Here is a 19,062-nt window from a genome sequence, read left to right on the forward strand (position 1 = left end):
ACGTCACACTGTTCTCACAAATCCTAGCGAAGAAAAGCTCCATTATGTTTAGAAAGATAAAAATATTGCTGGCAGGGTTATATGTTTTGCAAATAAAATAATAGGATTTATATCATATATTTTCTTTAAAGGCATTCCATCATTAAAAAAAACAAAACCTCCGTGCATGTATTCTCCCATACAAAGATCATTACAAAAAGAAAGACTAACCTTGTAACAGTCAGATCACTTTTATTTCGAGATTGTATCCTCACATGAATTCTAAGAGCAACTCTCCAACATGAAATGTATACATGATGAAGAAATAAAATGATCAAATCAATGGAAGAGGATTTTCTTAACAGGTGTCAGTGGTACAAAAGTACAATCTTTAACAATAAATGACTAGCTAATAAAACTCAAACAGTCAGTCAATTGACAGAACATTGAAGCAGCAAGTTTCTCAATTGTAAGCATTTGCTGCACTAGTTGTGATAGAAAAATAAAATGTCTTTGTGTTTTTGGATAATTGGTTGGACAAAACAAGAACTTTGAACATCATACTGTGATTTAGTTTTTCCTTATTTTACAGACCTTATGATTAATCAGGGAACATGTTTGTCATAGCCAAACCAAACCAGTGTTACAAAAGAGACATCCAAAAGTCAGAAATCATATTCTACTTACTAAATGAACAAAACATGTTTGTAAAGCAAGCCCAAGTAAAAGCAGCATCCACAATGATGTAACATCATATAACGAAGTTATATTCTGTCCTCAGGCATCAAGTCTTGCAATCTTTGAAACAAAGCGCTTTTGGCTAGAGTCCAGGACGTTGATGCCTTTCTCCTGAAAGTCATATCCCACTCTCTTCAGCTCCTCTAGTCGCCCTAAGATGTTCTGTATGCTGTAATCTAACACTTTGGGCTTTCCCACTATCTGCTTCATTGTTATTCCCCCTTTTAACAGACAGTCCAGTTTAGTGCTGAGCCTGTCCTGCCCAAAGTGCAGAACTCTTGGAAAGCTGAGGATTAGTTCCTTAATGTCAGCTTTCTGACAGCCAAGTGCTACCATCTTTTGCTCAAGACTTTGAAAATTATTGTTCAGATATTCACTAGAAAGGTACGGTATTTTTGCTCCAGACCCTTGAAAGAGGTCGAGCAGTTCTGAATTGCTCAACGTAAGAGAAGCTCTAAGGAAGTCGAAATTTGTCCTGACTCTCTTCGTGGTTCTGGTGAGAATGTAAAGGTTTCTGGATATTACAACTTTAGGAAACTGCTCTGGATTCTTCCCGCCAAGTTCGGCATATATTTCTTTCAGAAAGGCCACCCTCTGCTTGTTCAGCTCTAAGCTGTTGGAGAATGTCCGCGGCGCTGTGGTCAGCAGACGATGGAGGTCTTTGGTGTTCAGTCCCAGCGAGGTGAGAAAAGTGATGTTGTTATCCAAGTTAGCAATATTACTGGAGCGAAAGAAAGACTCAGGTGAGCGATACAGGATGCTCACAATTTCGTCATCAGTATTGAAGATCTTTCTCCACAGCTCCCAGCGCTGTTCTAAGTGTTGAACGGAGCGGGTGATAGTGCGAGGATAACGGGATATGATGCTGGCGATTGTGTTAGTAGGGACACCTTTTTTGTCCAAAAAGAGAGCGACAGCTTGCTCATTTGTGAAGGCTTTACGAAGCACCCCGGGCTGACGCAGGCGTGCCATCTTCAAGTCAACTCCCATTATGGTCAGATTCTCCACCAGCGATACATTCTCTGGGGTGTCCGGCTGCTTTCGCTCCTTACTACCTGTAGGAGCAGTGCAAAGCCTCCTGGGAAGACAGGTTGGTGTCAACTGTACTGGGATGAGCCCAAAGCACCGCTGAAATGTCCCTGGTTGATGAAGCCTTTGGAGAGCCCTTACTCCGGGTAATGCTGCCATTTGTAAAGCCACTTTGTAACACCTCTGCCTGTTTTAGAGAAACTGAAACAAAAATAAACATGTTTAGCTAAACAATGATGGAGTCAAAGGGAAAAATTCAGTTTGAACGTAAACGGCATACTGTTTGTTATGTAATTAATATTTTGTTCCCTACTTAAATAAAAGAACAGTAAATATGATCAATAATATGTGAATCAAAATTACTCAAAATGCATATATATTTTTTAGATAGAATATATTTTAAATTCGGTTGGATTCTATGTTGAAACATGTCTGAAGCATTTTAATGTTGTAAGGTGTTGAGATAGTTAATCTCCTATCAATGGAGTTCATTTCATTTGTTGATCAAATTGTGTATTTAACATCTGAATCTGGGAGATATTTCTTATATCTACAGATACATGACAATGTCAGCTTCTGTTAAGACTCTGTGCTAAGGGAAAACTCACATTATTCTAATTTCTTACGATGAGGCAGTAGTTATTGACTACCTTGAAACCAGGTGATGGCTAAATGTACAGATATATGACAAAAACACACCACGAAGACGAGCTACAGCAGCTACGTCAGAAACTTTGTTTGCCCCCAAATGACTGCCTGAAAGACCCGAACAAGTATTGACCGAAAACGTTTAAACATTTAGTATGTACAATGAATTATCAATGTTTCAAAGCGATATTCCTTGTGAAGAAATTAGATTAAAAAAGCATACCATATACGTTTGGTTTTTCTAACAAGCGCAACAACAATCCCACGGCATGAGGAAAGACATGTGCAGCAGTTTGGAGAGGTCCGGGTGTACTGACAGACGAACATTGGTTCCACGTCTTTCAAATTCATCTCAGACATTTTCAGAATAAACTATAAAACAATTCAAATTGATCCCTACAGTCCAGGAATGAAGTATACAATCAGATTACCCATATTATGGAAAATAGAAATCTGATGGCCCAATAAGCTAACGTCACACTGTTCTCACAAATCCTAGCGAGGAAAAGCTCCATTATGTTTAGAAAGATAAATATATTGCTGGCAGGGTTATATGTTTTGCAAATAAAATAATAGGATTTATATCATATATTTTCTTTAAAGGCATTCCATCATTAAAAAAACAAAACCTCCGTGCATGTATTCTCCCATACAAAGATCATTACAAAAAGAAAGACTAACCTTGTAACAGTCAGATCACTTTTATTTCGAGATTGTATCCTCACATGAATTCTAAGAGCAACTCTCCAACATGAAATGTATACATGATGAAGAAATAAAATGATCAAATCAATGGAAGAGGATTTTCTTAACAGGTGTCAGTGGTACAAAAGTACAATCTTTAACAATAAATGACTAGCTATTAGAACTCAAACAGTCAGTCAATTGACAGAACATTGAAGCAGCAAGTTTCTCAATTGTAAGCATTTGCTGCACTAGTTGTGATAGAAAAATAAAATGTCTTTGTGTTTTTGGATAATTGGTTGGACAAAACAAGAACTTTGAACATCATACTGTGATTTAGTTTTTCCTTATTTTACAGACCTTATGATTAATCAGGGAACATGTTTGTCATAGCCAAACCAAACCAGTGTTACAAAAGAGACATCCAAAAGTCAGAAATCATATTCTACTTACTAAATGAACAAAACATGTTTGTAAAGCAAGCCCAAGTAAAAGCAGCATCCACAATGATGTAACATCATATAACAAAGTTATATTCTGTCCTCAGGCATCAAGTCTTGCAATCTTTGCAACAAAGCACTTTTGGCTAGAGTCCAGGACGTTGATGCCTTTCTCCTGAAAGTCATATCCCACTCTCTTCAGCTCCTCTAGTCGCCCTAAGATGTTCTGTGTTCTGAAATGTAACAATTTGGGCTTTCCCATTATCTGCTTCATTGTTATTCCCCCTTTTAACAGACAGTCCAGTTTAGTGCTGAGCCTGTCCTGCCCAAAGAGCAGAACTATTGGAGAGCTGAGGATTAGTTCCTTCATGCCAGCTTTCTGACAGCCAAGTGCTACCATCTTTTGCTCAAGACTTTGAACATTATTTTTCAGATATTCACTAGGAAGGTACAGCATTTTTGCTCCAGTCCTTTGAAAGAGGTTGAGCAGTTCTGAATTGCTCAACGTAAGAGAAGCTCTAAGGAAGTCGATATTTGTCCTGACATTCTTCGTGCTTCTGGTGAGAATGTAAAAGTCTCTGGATATTAAAACTTTAGGAAACTGCTCTGGATTCTTCCCGCCAAGTTCGGCACATATTTCTTTCAGAAAGGCCACCCTCTGCTTGTTCAGCTCTAAGCTGTTGGAGAATGTCCGCGGCGCTGTGGTCAGCAGACGATGGAGGTCTTTGGTGTTCAGTCCCAGCGAGGTGAGAAAAGTGATGTTGTTATCCAAGTTAGCAATATTACTGGAGCGAAAGAAATACTCAGGTGAGCGATACAGGATGCTCACAATTTCGTCATCAGTATTGAAGATCTTTCTCCACACCTCCCAGCGCTGTTCTAGGTGTTGAACGGAGCGGGTGATAGTGCGAGGACAACGGGATATGATGCTGGCGATTGTGTTAGTAGGGGCACCTTTTTTGTCCAAAAAGAGAGCGACAGCTTGCTCATTTGTGAAGGCTTTACGAAGCACCCCGGGCTGACGCAGGCGTGCCATCTTCAAGTCAACTCCCATTAGGGTCAGATTCTCCACCAGCGATACATTCTCTGGGGTGTCCGGCTGCTTTCGCTCCTTACTACCTGTAGGAGCAGTGCAAAGCCTCCTGGGAAGACAGGTTGGTGTCAACTGTACTGGGATGAGCCCAAAGCACCGCTGAAATGTCCCTGGTTGATGAAGCCTTTGGAGAGCCCTTACTCCGGGTAATGCTGCCATTTGTAAAGCTACTTTGTAACACCTCTGCCTGTTTTAGAGAAACTGAAACAAAAATAAACATGTTTAGCTAAACAATGATGGAGTCAAAGGGAAAAATTCAGTTTGAACGTAAACGGCATACTGTTTGTTATGTAATTAATATTTTGTTCCCTACTTAAAGAGAACAGTAAATATGATCAATAATATGTGAATCAAAATTACTCAAAATGCAGATATATATTTTTTAGATAGAATATATTTTAAATTCGGTTGGATTCTATGTTGAAACATGTCTGAAGCATTTTAATGTTGTAAGGTGTTGATATAGAGTTAATCTCCTATCAATGGAGTTCATTTCATTTGTTGATCAAATTGTGTATCAACTGTGTATCATCTGAATCTGGGAGATATTTCTTATATCTACAGATACATGACAATGTCAGCTTCTGTTAAGACTCTGTGCTAAGGGAAAACTCACATTATTCTAATTTCTTACGATGAGGCAGTAGTTATTGACTACCTTGAAACCAGGTGATGGCTAAATGTACAGATATATGACAAAAACACACCACGAAGACGAGCTACAGCAGCTACGTCAGAAACTTTGTTTGCCCCCAAATGACTGCCTGAAAGACCCGAACAAGTATTGACCGAAAACGTTTAAACATTTAGTATGTACAATGAATTATCAATGTTTCAAAGCGATATTCCTTGTGAAGAAATTAGATTAAAAAAGCATACCATATACGTTTGGTTTCTCTTAGCCAACTACAGCCCAGTGTCAAGGAGAAAGCGGAAACGCGAAGCTCGAGGGAAAAAAGCTCTCACAGCGCCATCTGGCGTTTTGGAGACAAACTGGACCCAGCTCACTTCCAACCACTAGATGGAACTAATTTATCATTTTATTTAGTCCAGGCCAGCGCCATATAATGTAGATATTCTATTATACGGCTCTGGTCCAGGCCATGGGTAACCTTTCAAATTGTGGAGGATGGAGGCTACCAAAATCAAAAATCAAACACTGGATAAATTAATGTATATGGTAATAATTGGGCAGTAAATATCATAGTGACTATAAATCTAGATATTCATTTATTGATGAGATTTGAAATACATTGACTATGTCTGTTTTTATTTTTCTTCTATTTAATTACCTTTCTATTATTTCCCATTTGTATTAAGTATATAGTTTGGGTGAAGATAAACTAAATTATTTCAATACATAATTTGATTAATTTTAGAATAAGCTCATAATATAAGCTTTCACCATTCGTCATAACTGTGCACGGTTGTTAAAACTCTCACATTCATAGAAACAATACAAAGGGCTCAACCTTTTTAAATTGAACCTGAGTTTTATTTTATTTTTGACTTATTTTTGACCTGAATCATTGCATTACTATTGTGCACATAATGTTCACAGTGAATAAATAACCATTCACTTACAATGCTATCAGGGTGAATTAGGGTTTTCAAGTCATAGCTTTATTATGATACATGCCTATATTCAGTATAACAATACCAATTCTATGATAAAATATATGTTGGAATGTGAGCTTGCATTAATAGTTAATTAATGGCAGACACACATCTGACAACCCTTTATGCATGAGGTACAATAGAGCATTTGCCATGTGTTGTATCTCTTTGCTTAGCACTGAAAAACCTACTGACCCATTACCACTCTTTACTGATGAGTCCAACCACTCGTGAATATTTTAATACTGCACAGTGATATCTTCATTATGCAAAGGAGCTTTCACCCCGCTGCTCTAAGATTGAAGTGAGCGTGGTGTTTCAGTGAAAGCAGCTTTGTCCATGATAGGATCTCAGATACATGTTTTCCTATTATCAACAGGACAGTGTATTTGTCATTATCAAACACAGTTCCAGTTTTCTCACTCTTGTCAAAAAGCACTTCTGCCTGTATCTGCATAATGATGTGTTTGGTAACAGCTCTTATGGCCAAATTTCCATAATTTTTAATGTGAGGCTATAGAGGAGATGCAAGAAAGATAACTGTGTTGGAATTTGATTGTCGTGTTTAACACTTGGAGCTACACATCTTAAGGTAACACTGACACAAAAACATAATAAAAAAAAACATCAGTTGCATCATGACACTACTTTGAAATAACATGGTATTTATGTGAAAATGTTCAAATAACATGTAGACTATTAGTAAATTATAACAAGCATTTGAGTGGCTCTTCCTCCCCTCAGCCATGCTCTTTTTAAAAACACAACTATCCATGTCTTTAATTTGAGCTGATAATGATTTTGCCTATTTAGCTTTCCATTGTACTCATCTGATTCCATTTTATTTCGAGTGTGCCTAGTTTCTCACTCCCTTTTGAGCCTCTTGTTATGTTTTTAATATTGAATAGATTTCTATCCTGATCCCTTTGTTGTGGTCTACATTGGTAAAGTTGCTCGGGTAACTGCTGACACAGTACTCCTTCAGTGAATGAATAATTCAAAAACTGTCGAAGCTTTCAAATGCTCAGTGGTTCCTGCAGACGCTGTTGCACAAACATTGAGTTTTAACAGCTGGTATCAAGCTGGTAAGAATGTCTAAAAGAAGATGGGTGGAATTCAAAATTTGCCAGACCATAAGCTGTTCGGCTCCTGTCAGCCGAAGACACAGAGCATCCTCTCCTGCTGCTGCTGCTGCTGCTGCTGCGGGTATGTTTTAAATGTTATTGGAGGGCAGAGAAATGTTTACATTTTTGTAGGGTCGTTTGTTTTAACCATAATTGAAACAAAAGGTGAGATGACAGGGACTTATATAATGGTACTATAGTTTAAATAACCTTTAACATTAACATTTGTTAAGTTGAAGACAAACATTGTGTTTCTTAACAACTTGAGGTTGTTTTCACATTTTACAAATACACATACATTTCGCAAGCTGTTTACATTTTTATGGTCCTATCCATCGAACATGAGAAAAATATCTCAAGGTTCTCTCCTTCAGAAGAAAATGTAATTACACAATTCAAAAACAAAGAATACAAAAAAGAGAAGACAAGTGTATTTGTACACTAAGTGATTTATGTGTGCTTTACTTAAAATAAATAATACAATAACATTATACAAGAATCAAACAAATGAGGCAGAATTCACCAAAATAGGATCACAGTTCTTCCAAAATCCTGGTCCCTGACATCAGAATTGCTGCACATTAGGCTACTTATTTGTTCATCAATTCATGTAAAAATGTTTTTATAATATAAAAACATTTTTACATGAATTGATGAACAAATAGTGTCATTTTGCTTCATATATTATATGAAGCAAAATGACACCTTAGTAATTATTGTAAAACTAAACATGTTTGCAGAACAAATACTGCTATATAAATTGTATTGATAATTACTATAACTATTCAGCCGATAAAGATCAGTTCCACATAAATATTCTGCTAAATACTGAACATTTAGTCTTTTATCGCCTCCATCTGTCCTAGAAACATAAGCCAGTCTCTCATGTTACCTGTCCCATTCAGCCAATGAGGCTCAAATGTTTCCTTTTTGAATGAGTATACGGCACTGTTGTTGTTAAATCTGCTCAGAATAACACAATCATGTGTCATTCTCTATCAACTTGAGTTGATGAAACAAGTTTTTTATACAACAAAAAAAACGCAGCTTTGAAATTAAAATATCTTGTCTTCAAAAAAAAAACCTCTCAAATGGGACAGCTCTGCCTTTCCTCCCGTTACCATAGAAACTGAGCAGATGTTTTAAGCACTATTCAGACTGCATCTAAAACATAGACATCCATGGTGAATATGTGGATAATAGAATACTTTATTTAGTGTACATTAAGAAATTAAAAGGTTCTGCAAAATGAGTATTGCCTTTATAAATTCAAATTTATTTCCAAACATCATAGATCAAAACATGAGAAAATAAAAAGTAAACATGACAAACAAACAGAGTTATGTATGTGGTTTGTTAAAGATGTTTTAGAAGCAAAAGTACACTATTTACCTCTGCATTGTAATGTAATATACTCAAGTAATTTAAAGTAGCCTATGTGTCCCTCAAAATGTACTTGCTTAATTTACACGACTGATTAAAATGCTGCAAACACATTCACGCATTGAGAATAAAACAAGTAATCGCGAGATTTCTGACAGCCCTGAAGGCAACACTATTGGTATGCCAGTGGGCGTGGCCGCACCTACGCGACGTCATCATTGATGGGTCTCATGTTTACGTGGAAAACATGGCGGCGGACTACCAACAAGGATACAGCACCTAGTAAATGCGACTGGAGGCGAGCTGGAAGCCAAAACGAGAGAAATATTTAACGGTTAGCTTTTAGATTTACCTCGCTGGTATTTCGCATGAAGCAGTCTCCCTCTTGTTTCAGCCACAGGAACAGCGGTGATGGAGGACGAGGAGAGGCAAAAGAAGCTGGAGGCCGGCAAAGCAAAGGTTGGATTCTCAGTTTTTGGTGTCACTAGGACTGATATTACTCTGTAAAGTGATAACTTTGTTGTCGACAACTTATTCCACTCACTGCTGGGTCTGTCAGCTGTTTACGGCCCCCCCTCCTCCCCTTGTTACCCCCCTCTCAGCTGTCAGTCCCACAAACATGCGCCCTGCTCTGACAGCCGCTGGCTCGCCGGGCTGTTAGCATGCTGCTAGCCACACACTCCTTTGTCATTATGCATGCCTGACGTTACTTCATTGATTCATTGCACTTTTCTGAACATGTAGGAGTGTATAGCAATGCTAGCTTGACAACACTAGCTGCCACATCGTTATCAAAGTCTTATAAATGCCTTAACTCCACCTGAAGTGAGGCAGGCAGGCTGGTGTAACAGGATAAACAGGACACATTTCCCCACTGGCTAGAGCAAACATTGTCCAGACGTGTGCTTCATTGGCTTTATCAGACTCATCATTTAGGTCAGGAGGACAACCCCCACCCCCAGTTACTGGTGTAAAACCAGGGTGCTACAACAGGATAATGCAGGGCTTTACATTTTGCCCAGTGGATTAATGTCCATTTCGCCTATCAATTAATGCTGTTTCATGTTGGAAATTGCTGTAAAACACTAACTGTTACACTGCTCTGGCTGAGTTGTAAATACTCCCTTCTTGTAGCTTTACTGCTGATGTACTGTATGAAATGCAGCAGTGGTTATCTATATTTATTTTCTCAAGCATTTTCGGTATGAATTATGTCCATAGCATGCCTGCAAGGAGGTTACAAAATATGACATGCTGCTCCACTTTGGGCATAACAAAATAATGAACACTATGACAATAAAAAACCCTTTAGACTTGTGTCTAAAATGGTGTTCATCGCTATTACTCATACACCACTTACTATATAATGTTGCTTCTTCTTTATATTTAAGTTTTTGTCTAGCTCTATCAACCTATACAAAGAGTTTGTAATGAATATAAGAATGACTTGTGTCAGGTAGACTTGAAATGCTACCCCACGTTGTGACACTGCAGAGAAACATCTAATACTCTCTAATATTTGGTTTCTTTTAGGTCACTCCAGGTTACATAGTGGAGCTGCTGCTCTGGCTTTTATGTTAGCACAGTGGGAGAGACCATGACAAACCCCATCTCAGTGGCATTTTGTCTTATAAAAGGCCTCTCTGTACTGCAGGGGGTTTGCTGTTTTTTTTTTTTTTTCACACACCATACCATGTCACCATGCCCTCACTTGCAAGGAGAAACATCACTCTGTATTTCGCGGAATAATACTTTTATAATGGTTGGCACCTGGTAGGGATATCCAGGACATTATTATTTGTTCTCAAAGTCCAGCTGGATCTTGTAAGCTTGGATTAAGTCAAGGCTGATTTTTAGAATCAATCAGCAAGCAATAAGGAGTGTTTAAATAATGACATGACACTGCCCCTCTAAACTTCCACACATTAAAGGTAAAGATTGAAACTATAGGTGGTTTTAGATGTAAAATTAAAAATTAAACTGTGCCTGTAATCTATTGAATCCAATACATTTAGCTGAAAATGAAGAAGTAAGTATGAAATTGCTGCTATGATTTCCAAGTCTGACAATCAGAGGCAACGACTAGTGTCTTGGTAATGAGCTTCCTAGAACCAGGTGTAAGTAAGGCTTCATTTTAATGTCAGAGTGAAAGGAGAAATGTCGATCACTTTTTGTATAACCCTTCTACTTAGATTGACTTCTTTTCCAAGCAAGTGCCTATTGAGTGAAACCAGACAATAAGCATGAATTGCAGGCTGATGTTTCAATCCATTAGCTGCAGATGTATTGTTCTTGCTCTCACTTTTCTCTGTGGAAAGTGCATTACCAGCATAATAGATGTACTGGCTTCAGCTCGCTCCTCCAGTTACATGGCAGGTCTTTGAGTGTCTGTATTTTCTGACACAGCCGTGATAAGATCAAGATGGTGGAATGATTTTGTGAAACTCACAGACGTAGATACTGCATATTTTACAGTCGCCAGTTTATCAGTGACTTACCTCTTACTTTCTTTGCCAGACTGCAGAAGTTTGAGCTTGTGTAAAGCCACCTTTAAGTGGCACCAACAGAAGGAAATGATGTAAATTGCCTGTATTTCAGAGCAGTTCCATTTGATCTGAAACTGATTAATCAAATAGACATGTTTTATTGTAATGGTGGTCTACAATTAAGCTTAAGGGGCTTCTTTAACTGTCAGATTGGTGTCTCCATTGAAGTATAATAGGTGCCAGCCTATGTACTGCTCCAGCGTTTTCACAATAATACTGATTGGCTCACGGGGAGGACACGGCAGTGTTTTTAAATTTGGACCCAGCGATGCATGCATCATTCATGAAGGGCGACATGCATATTTGTTTCTCTGCTTCTCTCATGTGCCTTCTGGTCCTGCAATTAAAGTATGTTTGTAACTTTACGGGCCTCTACCATCCTGACTGATGAGCTTGATTGGTCATTTGATGTCTTAGGGTTTTTCTGCAAATAAGGCATCATGGCAGTGGATATCTGATGAGTGCTGATTTTGCTCTTAACAGCTAATGGTGATGCTTAACATTTTCCTGATTGATATTATGTCCAAACTAAATTGCAACTTTATGAAATCCTTCAGCCTTGATTGGATTGTCTAATAAACATGCAGACCCTTTTAGAGAAATCAGTTGCCAAACTATACCACAGCCAATTAAAATAGTGTAGCCACAACATTAAAAGTAGGTTGTCCTGGGGTTCAAATAGCCTAAAGGTCACGTTGATTAGGCAGCTATTGAGGTTTTGAGGACAGCAAAGGTGCAAGTTGAGCTGCTTAGCTTGGGCATAGTTAATCGTTCGGTGACTAATCATGTGCGTGTCCTGCAGAGCTCCTTATGATACAAAGAGTTTACCACACTCTTTTATCTTATTCATTTGTTGAATTAAAACTGGAACGGTTTCACCTTTAGGCCTCAGTCTTTATCATCCCAATATGTTTGGAGATATAACATTGAATGCTCTTGAAGCTCCTGTAGTGTCATGCAGTGCTGCATGCAAAGGGATTGCCCAGTGATTGATTGAATGTGATCGTCTTAACAGCTGTTCGGTTTTAATTGCTTCAACCGGGAACATGACTTAACCTAACTTCCCGTGCACTTTTAGAAACCCTTTTTATGTGAGAAGGAAGTCTCTTCCCCTCTTTTGATATTTAAAAAAACTTGTTTTTCACTTGAAATACGGCAAAAATAGTCAGCAGAACTGATGCTGCAGTAGCACACCACAGCTGATTGAAATGTATACTATACCAAGACATTAGTTAGGTTTCACTGTCTTTATAAGAGAAAAAGCTTTTCCAATAGGCATTCACATCTGTATATTCGATATAGCTCATTTAAAATCACAGGTTTGGTGGCATTTTAATTTAATTACTTGGAAATCTTGGGATGTATGAATGATTTTTGCAGAATTTGCGGTCTTTAAGTTTGATTTGATCTGATTTGCACCGAACAATCTCGAAATTCACAATTGTCTGCTTAATAAACCCTACTACAGGTGTATATAGGAACTTTAGAAATGGTCCAACACATTACATTTCCTACAGGGGATCTAAGACTATATTTCATATCCAGAATGTGGCACCTACATGCCATAGACTCCAACTGGTCTATCCTATAGTGACCATTGTGTGTTTACCTTTTGAGCTCTGTTTTCTGTTGCTCATTGGAAAAGCAGCCATCACCAAAGACATTTCCATTTAGATATCTGCCCGCTGTTATTCTCTGCAGTGAAGAGGGAGACTGCATGAGAACATCATTCTCAGTGGAGGTTATAAGGATACTTGACTTTGATCCTTAGATTTGTTGACTGCTAAGGCACGTAGGGCTGTGACTGGTATTACAAATGTATTGCTTGTTGAGACAGAAACACGAGTGATTTGATGACCTGCAAAACCACTTTTTATTGCTCACAGGCAATAAGCACATGCTCAGAGTCAGAATAAACACATTAAAATAACTTTACCTGCCGCTCAGTCGCAGTGTGAAGAGACTTTAGGGTAGGAGTTGTTCAGGTCATCACATTTCTTTGAGATATATACAGATATATAAACTAAAGCGAATGACAGCTTCTGTGTTTGAAGCCTCTTTATTGTTTAACAGCTGAACCCCTCACCGTCCCGTCCCGTCCCCTGCTGCCCTCGTCATGCTGCGTCAGAGGTGACTTCAGTTGCTGTGGCTGCTTTGTTTTCAGGCCGGTTAGCTATTGTTAATTTCCAACTGGAATGTGTGTGTAAATGTGTGTAAAGCACAGGATGGTTGCCCTCTGGTAGTGGGGTGTTGACTAACACACTGCTGCTGACAGCCTCATTGACACATGACTTTGCTGTGAGCTTCCTCCCCACTGCACTGCTGCATTTTAGTGCTGCTTCAGTATTATAGCCTCACCGGCATGAATCAATTGACAGAAGACTACTACTGAATGACCAATTGGCAAATTACTCTTGTCAACAGTATGTTAAAGTGAAGCAATAGTTATTCTTTAGCTGTGTACTATACATTTTTCATTTATTGATATTTAAAACAATTAAAATGAAGTAGCAAATATTTCTTGGATGGCAAAAAAATAGTGCTCTTGTAATTGATAGTCGTGATATTGTACATTTTCTTATGAATCAAATGATAAATTGTTCATGGATAAATAACACAGTTTATTTTGGTTAAATAAATCTAATATTTATAGATAAATCCTGCTCATTTATTTCAACTGTGTCCAATCTGGTCAATACACCCAGACTTATACCACCCCAATATAAATATACATCATGTCTGAATATAAATTGTGTTGACCTCCAAATTAATATGTGTCAGCTAAAAAAACTACATAAACACTCACTTTGAATATGAAATCTTAGTTTTGTTTAGCTCCACTCCAATTGCAATGAATTTAATCCCACCAAAAAAAGAAACATATTACTGTATGTTGTTGTTGATGCTGTGAGTCACCTACTTTTACACATGGATTAAAAAAAAACCTGTTTGAAAAATCTGGCTGTGTAAATGTTTTCAGACAGCAGATGGTGATACACCTACAGTCTCTCCTCCTGGATGGCGACGCAGCGACGCAGCTCTGGTTCTCCATATGCTCCGCTCGGCCAGCCAAATAGGGCAGCCTGATATGATAAGCAGCTCAGTCAAAGGCTGGGTTTCCGGAGACTTCTCCAAACTAATTTCTGCTGGCAGGTCCACTATTTAGTGATAGTGTGTTATTTTGATTTAATCCATAATCTTGTTGTTGGGTTTTCAGAGCCTCTCTACTGTTTTAACCTGTAGATCTTCCATCCTGTAAGACTGGCATTCATTCATGTCTCCTGGTAATGACTGACGCTCTTCTGGAAGCACAGATAGATGGGTATATTTAGACGAGAGGTAGAGTGTGTGTATGTGTGTGTGTGTGAGGAGGTGCAGAGGTGCACATCAGAAGCCCTTTTAGCTTTCTAAGCTGTGTGCTGTAGGTGGGGGGACGGGACCACGACGCCCACTCTCAGCTCTGTCGTGTCCGCCTCTAACCTTTAGTGCAGCATCACCATACCAGAGCTGTCAAACAGTGCTTTCCTTTATGCTAATGTTGCTGCTACAGGAGTGTGGTACAAAACCACTTCTTATGTAAGCACTGTTCTCACTGTGTGCAATGCGTACTTATTTGCATTGTGCCTGAATGCTGAGAGGACAGTGTTGTCACTGAAATGACAAACTGACATGTAAGGTTGTGTGATATGACCATATGTACTTTTAAATGTAATTAACTACTGTAAGAAATGTTACTGTACAATTAAACTTGACTGAGTGTGAATATATGTCATGCATATGTAGGTATAGCTCTGGGCGTGTTGCAAATCATGAGAATGATTTATCCAATATTTTATTTAAATATACATTTTGCATCAATTAGATAAAGTATCTGGATTAACTGGATAGGACACAAACAGACATACAGAGTTTCCCAGTTGAAACATGAAAGTTCATTCTTGGCGTTTGAAAAATGAGTCTAAAGACAAAACATAAGCACTTCCAAAAATAGTGCCAAACCCATATGTTAAAGTGCATTTAGGGTAATTATTCCTGTCATGGGGTTCTTTGCCATTTCCAGGACCGGTGAGCAGGCATTAGCACGGTATCTGTGGCAACAGTCTGTGTATATCTATGGCAATCCCTGTAACACCTGTGCCGCGACACCTGCAGCCCGGCTGTTGGCTGTCGCTGGAACTCATACATAATACATGTCAGTAGTTGGAACAAACTGTGTTTCTAGTAACATTTGCTGCTTTTGTTTTCAGTACAAAATGAATTTGTGAAAGAAAGGGAAAAATAATGAATAGTTAGATATTAGATCTGTTTGCTCCTACGCTTAAAAACAGTTTTTAAAGTATTTTCTTAAGATAAAAAGGCCTGTGTTACCTTGAAATAGAGAATATGATAGCTAATAACAATGGATAATATAATACCTTTATGTTTTGTATTAGGGCCAGAAAACATGGAACTATTGCTGGATTAAATGGTTGTTCAAATGACATGAAATGAATTGAAATTGTGTCTGTAGTTGATTATTCATTTTTAAGCTCAAAAAGTAAAGTTATCATCTTTCATCGTCCAGAATGCAAAAAGATAATTTTTTGTATTATTCTTTTTTTATTATCTGCCACAAATAATTATACATAGGTTCTGCTGGGGTTCAAATAGCCTAAAGGTCGGCGTCACTCAGGCCTTTTTTTGAGGTGTTGAGGACAGCACAGGTAGGAGTTGATCTGCTTAGCTTGGCCTGAATGGTTAATCGTTTCGGTGACTAATCATGTCTGTGCCCTGCTCAGCTCTGCATGAGGGACAGACTGGACCACAGGGGCTCTTTTATCTTACCAATTGGCTTAATTGAGACAGGAGGGTCTCCCTTATAGTCTGCAGTTTTAGTCTTTGTTCATATGTATAAATATCTAACATTCAATGATTTTGAAACTTTTGTAATCTCCTGCTGTGCTGCTTGTTCCAATTAAATTGATATAAAGTGGAGATCTTGAACCAACAAAAAGTTGTCTCTTTCATAAATGATGAACAAAAACAATTCAAACAAAACGAGAGAGATGACATAATGTTTTAGTTCCGATCATTGACATAGTTTGAAAATGTAATCCCTCTAGTCAGGATTAGCACCTGAAAGAGCAAGAGGCATGTGTCGGGTGATACAGACTCAGGGAGGGAGGACTCATTCACAGCGGGGGAGACGTCTTTTTGGGACACATAATGCAGCGCTTTCATTTGAGCAATCTGTGCCGACTCGGAGTAGGTTTATTTGTTCTTTTTCTTTATTTTCTTTATTAGTTTGTAGATAGTTTGTGGGAGGCTAACACAGTTGTGAATCAGGCTAAAGCAGGAGGTTATGCTCTAAAGCTTTAGCATTAAGGTCAGGTAAACAAAGATCTGAGAACAGGCTCCAGCCCGAGATGTAGACGAGAATAACCCTTCCAAGAAGTGTTATAGAACATGTTTTACTTACTTTACCTCCAAGGAGAAGCTGAAAATGTCATTTGTTAGTCTTTAACACTGTCTGTTTCTCTCTTCCCTCTCCAGTTGGCTGAGTATCGGCAGAGAAAAGCTCACGCGGACTCCCAGAAGCATCAGAAAAAGAAAAAGAAAAAGAAAGCTGCGGAGGACTCTGAGGGGGACTCTCAGGGACGAGTGGAGGGCGAGCCGGATCAGTCTGTGGGAGGAGAAGAGATCTCAGGCCGAGGACGAGATGCATCACAAGAAGGGAATGAAGACCCCCCCACCAACGAGTTTACCTTCGCCAGGACGCTGCGGAGTGGAGAGACCGTCAAACATAACCAGACCTACACCATAGAGGTACACACCTTCATTTATTACAGTTTTACAGTCCCCTTTGTTTCTTTCAATGCACAAGAAAAACACAAAATAAGGTAAAGGTGCAAAAACGAATATATGAGAAAACATTTGAACATTTCCTGAAGGCTATTTTGACATATTGAAATAGTTACTTTTGTTCATTGAATAGTCCAAACCCCACATTTTTTTTAATTTACTATCAAAGAACGCTAAGAAACCCAGTGAATGTTTACCTTTGTGAAGTTGAAACCAATGAATTCGTGAATTGTTGCTTAAAATATATATAAATATAAAATGATTATCAAAATATTTGGCAATTCATTTTCTGTTAAACTTAATAGTTTAACTTCAAATACATTTTCAATTTTTGAATGTAATCATAAAATGTTGTAATGCATGAAATGGGAAGGTGTAGTAGTCTTGAAAAATGTGTTCATTTATTTTGAGATGAGATTATAGTTACCTAAAATGCTCAAACAAGTTAGCCTTCAATTATTAAACTAAGAACTCACTGTTGCATCCTGAATTATACAAAACACCATTCTTGGTGCTGACATATTAAAGTGTCCAAAGTAATCTACTGGTCTAAAATATTGTAAAACACATCTTCTAACAATGTTTATTTTATGGAATTAACTATAAAATGATCAGCTCATTCATTTTTAATGCTAATTAAAAAATCAAGTAACACCAAGAATCAGTCAGCAGAAGATCCCTGCTAAGACTCTGGTGTTTCAAATCTGAAGGTTCACTGTCTGTGTGCTTTGAAACAGCACTAGCATATTTCTCTGTCACAAACAATTTCATAAAATATGAATAATGTTTATTCATGAATCTGTCATTAACTGTCTCCAGTGAAAGGACACATTTGAAGCCTTTTTAAACATGAGCGTTCCTCCGAGTGTGTTTCCTGTGTCTCTAATGCTGCAGTCTGATGTAGTCTGTGCTCCTCCTGCACCAAGAAAGCCTTTCAACACAAGGCATTTTAAGGCTTCGGTCTTTCATCATTAACATGCACTGACTGTAAAAGAGCCCATGAGAGAAACACAAGCAGTGATAGATCTTTGTTAAAATGATCATCGTCCTCTCCAGAGTTTTGTTTGTCTCCTGGAGCCAAATGAGCCGCCGTAGCTGTCATGACAACCGGTCCCACTGAGAGCACCGGGCAGCGATGTAGGAATTTAGGCAGGAAAATGAATTGTTTCCTAATTTCTTCAGAATTGTATAATTCAGTGTTTTCTTTAATGAAAAGATTCAGCTGGAGATGTCTTGCTTTTCTGAGTCACACAGCTTAACTCAAAAACCAACATTTAAAAGTAACTAATGAATGAGACCTTTACCACTTCATAGAAAGAACATTTCTAAATGACATTTTTTGTAGTCAAGCACACACAAGAATAACATTTCCAATAACAAAACCATAATTCATTAATAATTACTTTGCTTTTAATTGAGCCCTTAGCTTAATTTCCCTCTAATTAATACCGAATTACAGATTTTCTTAATTAATTTTTTTTAGCAGCAACCTTTTTATAAAATGATTGGTAATAATGAATTCTCATAATTAGACTAAAATGCACAAAACAATCTTATAACTGAGAGCCTGCATTTCGTATTTGAAACTTTGTATCCCAACAGTATAGATTGGACTTTTCAACGTGTTAAATACTTTTTCTGCAGCATGCATCTGGTTTAATTTGTCAATGATTAGTTTTATACTTAATTATATGATGTTTAAAAACAGTACTTGATGATTAAAACTCGACTACTGTGCTGAGAGACAAGATTTCCCTATGGAATATTTTCAATTTTAAATGTTGGTGCAGTGCTGATTTGTTGTTCTTTTAAACTTCTTAGTTTTTAGTTTGCTTAATACACTACAGACCAATACTTTCATCAGGCATGCTGTTTGAAACTTTAAAGGGATGACATTTTATGTTGAGGCTTCTACAAATTCATTAAATATCCACAAATGC

General features: G+C 37.9%; 3 protein-coding genes across 7 annotated transcripts in view; 1 reads left to right on the forward strand and 2 right to left on the reverse strand.

Annotated features, from left to right (window-relative positions):
- Nucleotides 1–214: 214 nt before the first annotated feature.
- Nucleotides 215–2,702, reverse strand: LOC117477707 (transcription termination factor 1, mitochondrial). The gene is made up of 2 exons (XM_034124426.1): nucleotides 2,618–2,702; nucleotides 215–1,947 (listed from the first exon to the last, which is right to left on the reverse strand). Exon 2 carries the CDS (start codon nucleotides 1,903–1,905, stop codon nucleotides 757–759), a length of 1,149 nt encoding a protein of 382 aa, XP_033980317.1. The 5' UTR covers nucleotides 1,906–1,947; nucleotides 2,618–2,702; the 3' UTR covers nucleotides 215–756.
- Nucleotides 2,703–3,076: 374 nt separating this feature from the next.
- On the reverse strand, nucleotides 3,077–5,604 carry LOC117477708 (transcription termination factor 1, mitochondrial-like). 2 transcript variants are annotated; one of them, XM_034124427.1, is made up of 2 exons: nucleotides 5,491–5,604; nucleotides 3,077–4,812 (listed from the first exon to the last, which is right to left on the reverse strand). In XM_034124427.1, exon 2 carries the CDS (start codon nucleotides 4,768–4,770, stop codon nucleotides 3,622–3,624), a length of 1,149 nt encoding a protein of 382 aa, XP_033980318.1. In that variant the 5' UTR covers nucleotides 4,771–4,812; nucleotides 5,491–5,604; the 3' UTR covers nucleotides 3,077–3,621. The 2 variants fall into 2 exon arrangements, with proteins under 2 accessions (XP_033980318.1, XP_033980319.1); XM_034124428.1 differs by having other exon boundaries at nucleotides 3,077–4,813; nucleotides 5,487–5,548.
- Nucleotides 5,605–8,968: 3,364 nt separating this feature from the next.
- Nucleotides 8,969–19,062, forward strand: part of LOC117477710 (A-kinase anchor protein 9-like) — a 59,461-nt gene continuing 49,367 nt past the window's right edge. For all 4 annotated transcript variants that reach the window (XM_034124429.1, XM_034124430.1, XM_034124433.1 and 1 more), the window contains exons 1-2: nucleotides 8,969–9,194; nucleotides 16,814–17,086. In XM_034124429.1, the coding sequence (XP_033980320.1) occupies nucleotides 9,147–9,194; nucleotides 16,814–17,086 (321 nt within the window). In that variant the 5' untranslated portion in view covers nucleotides 8,969–9,146. The remainder of the gene's footprint in view (nucleotides 9,195–16,813; nucleotides 17,087–19,062) is intronic.

The sequence above is a fragment of the Trematomus bernacchii genome, unplaced genomic scaffold (genome assembly GCF_902827165.1).
Source record: "Trematomus bernacchii unplaced genomic scaffold, fTreBer1.1, whole genome shotgun sequence".
NCBI classification, from domain to species: domain Eukaryota; kingdom Metazoa; phylum Chordata; class Actinopteri; order Perciformes; family Nototheniidae; genus Trematomus; species Trematomus bernacchii.

Coding starts and splice junctions, on each gene's coding strand:
- LOC117477707 (XM_034124426.1), bottom strand. CDS start 1,905: ATGGCAGCATTACCCGGAGTAAGGGCTCTCCAAAGGCTTCATCAACCA.
- LOC117477708 (XM_034124427.1), bottom strand. CDS start 4,770: ATGGCAGCATTACCCGGAGTAAGGGCTCTCCAAAGGCTTCATCAACCA.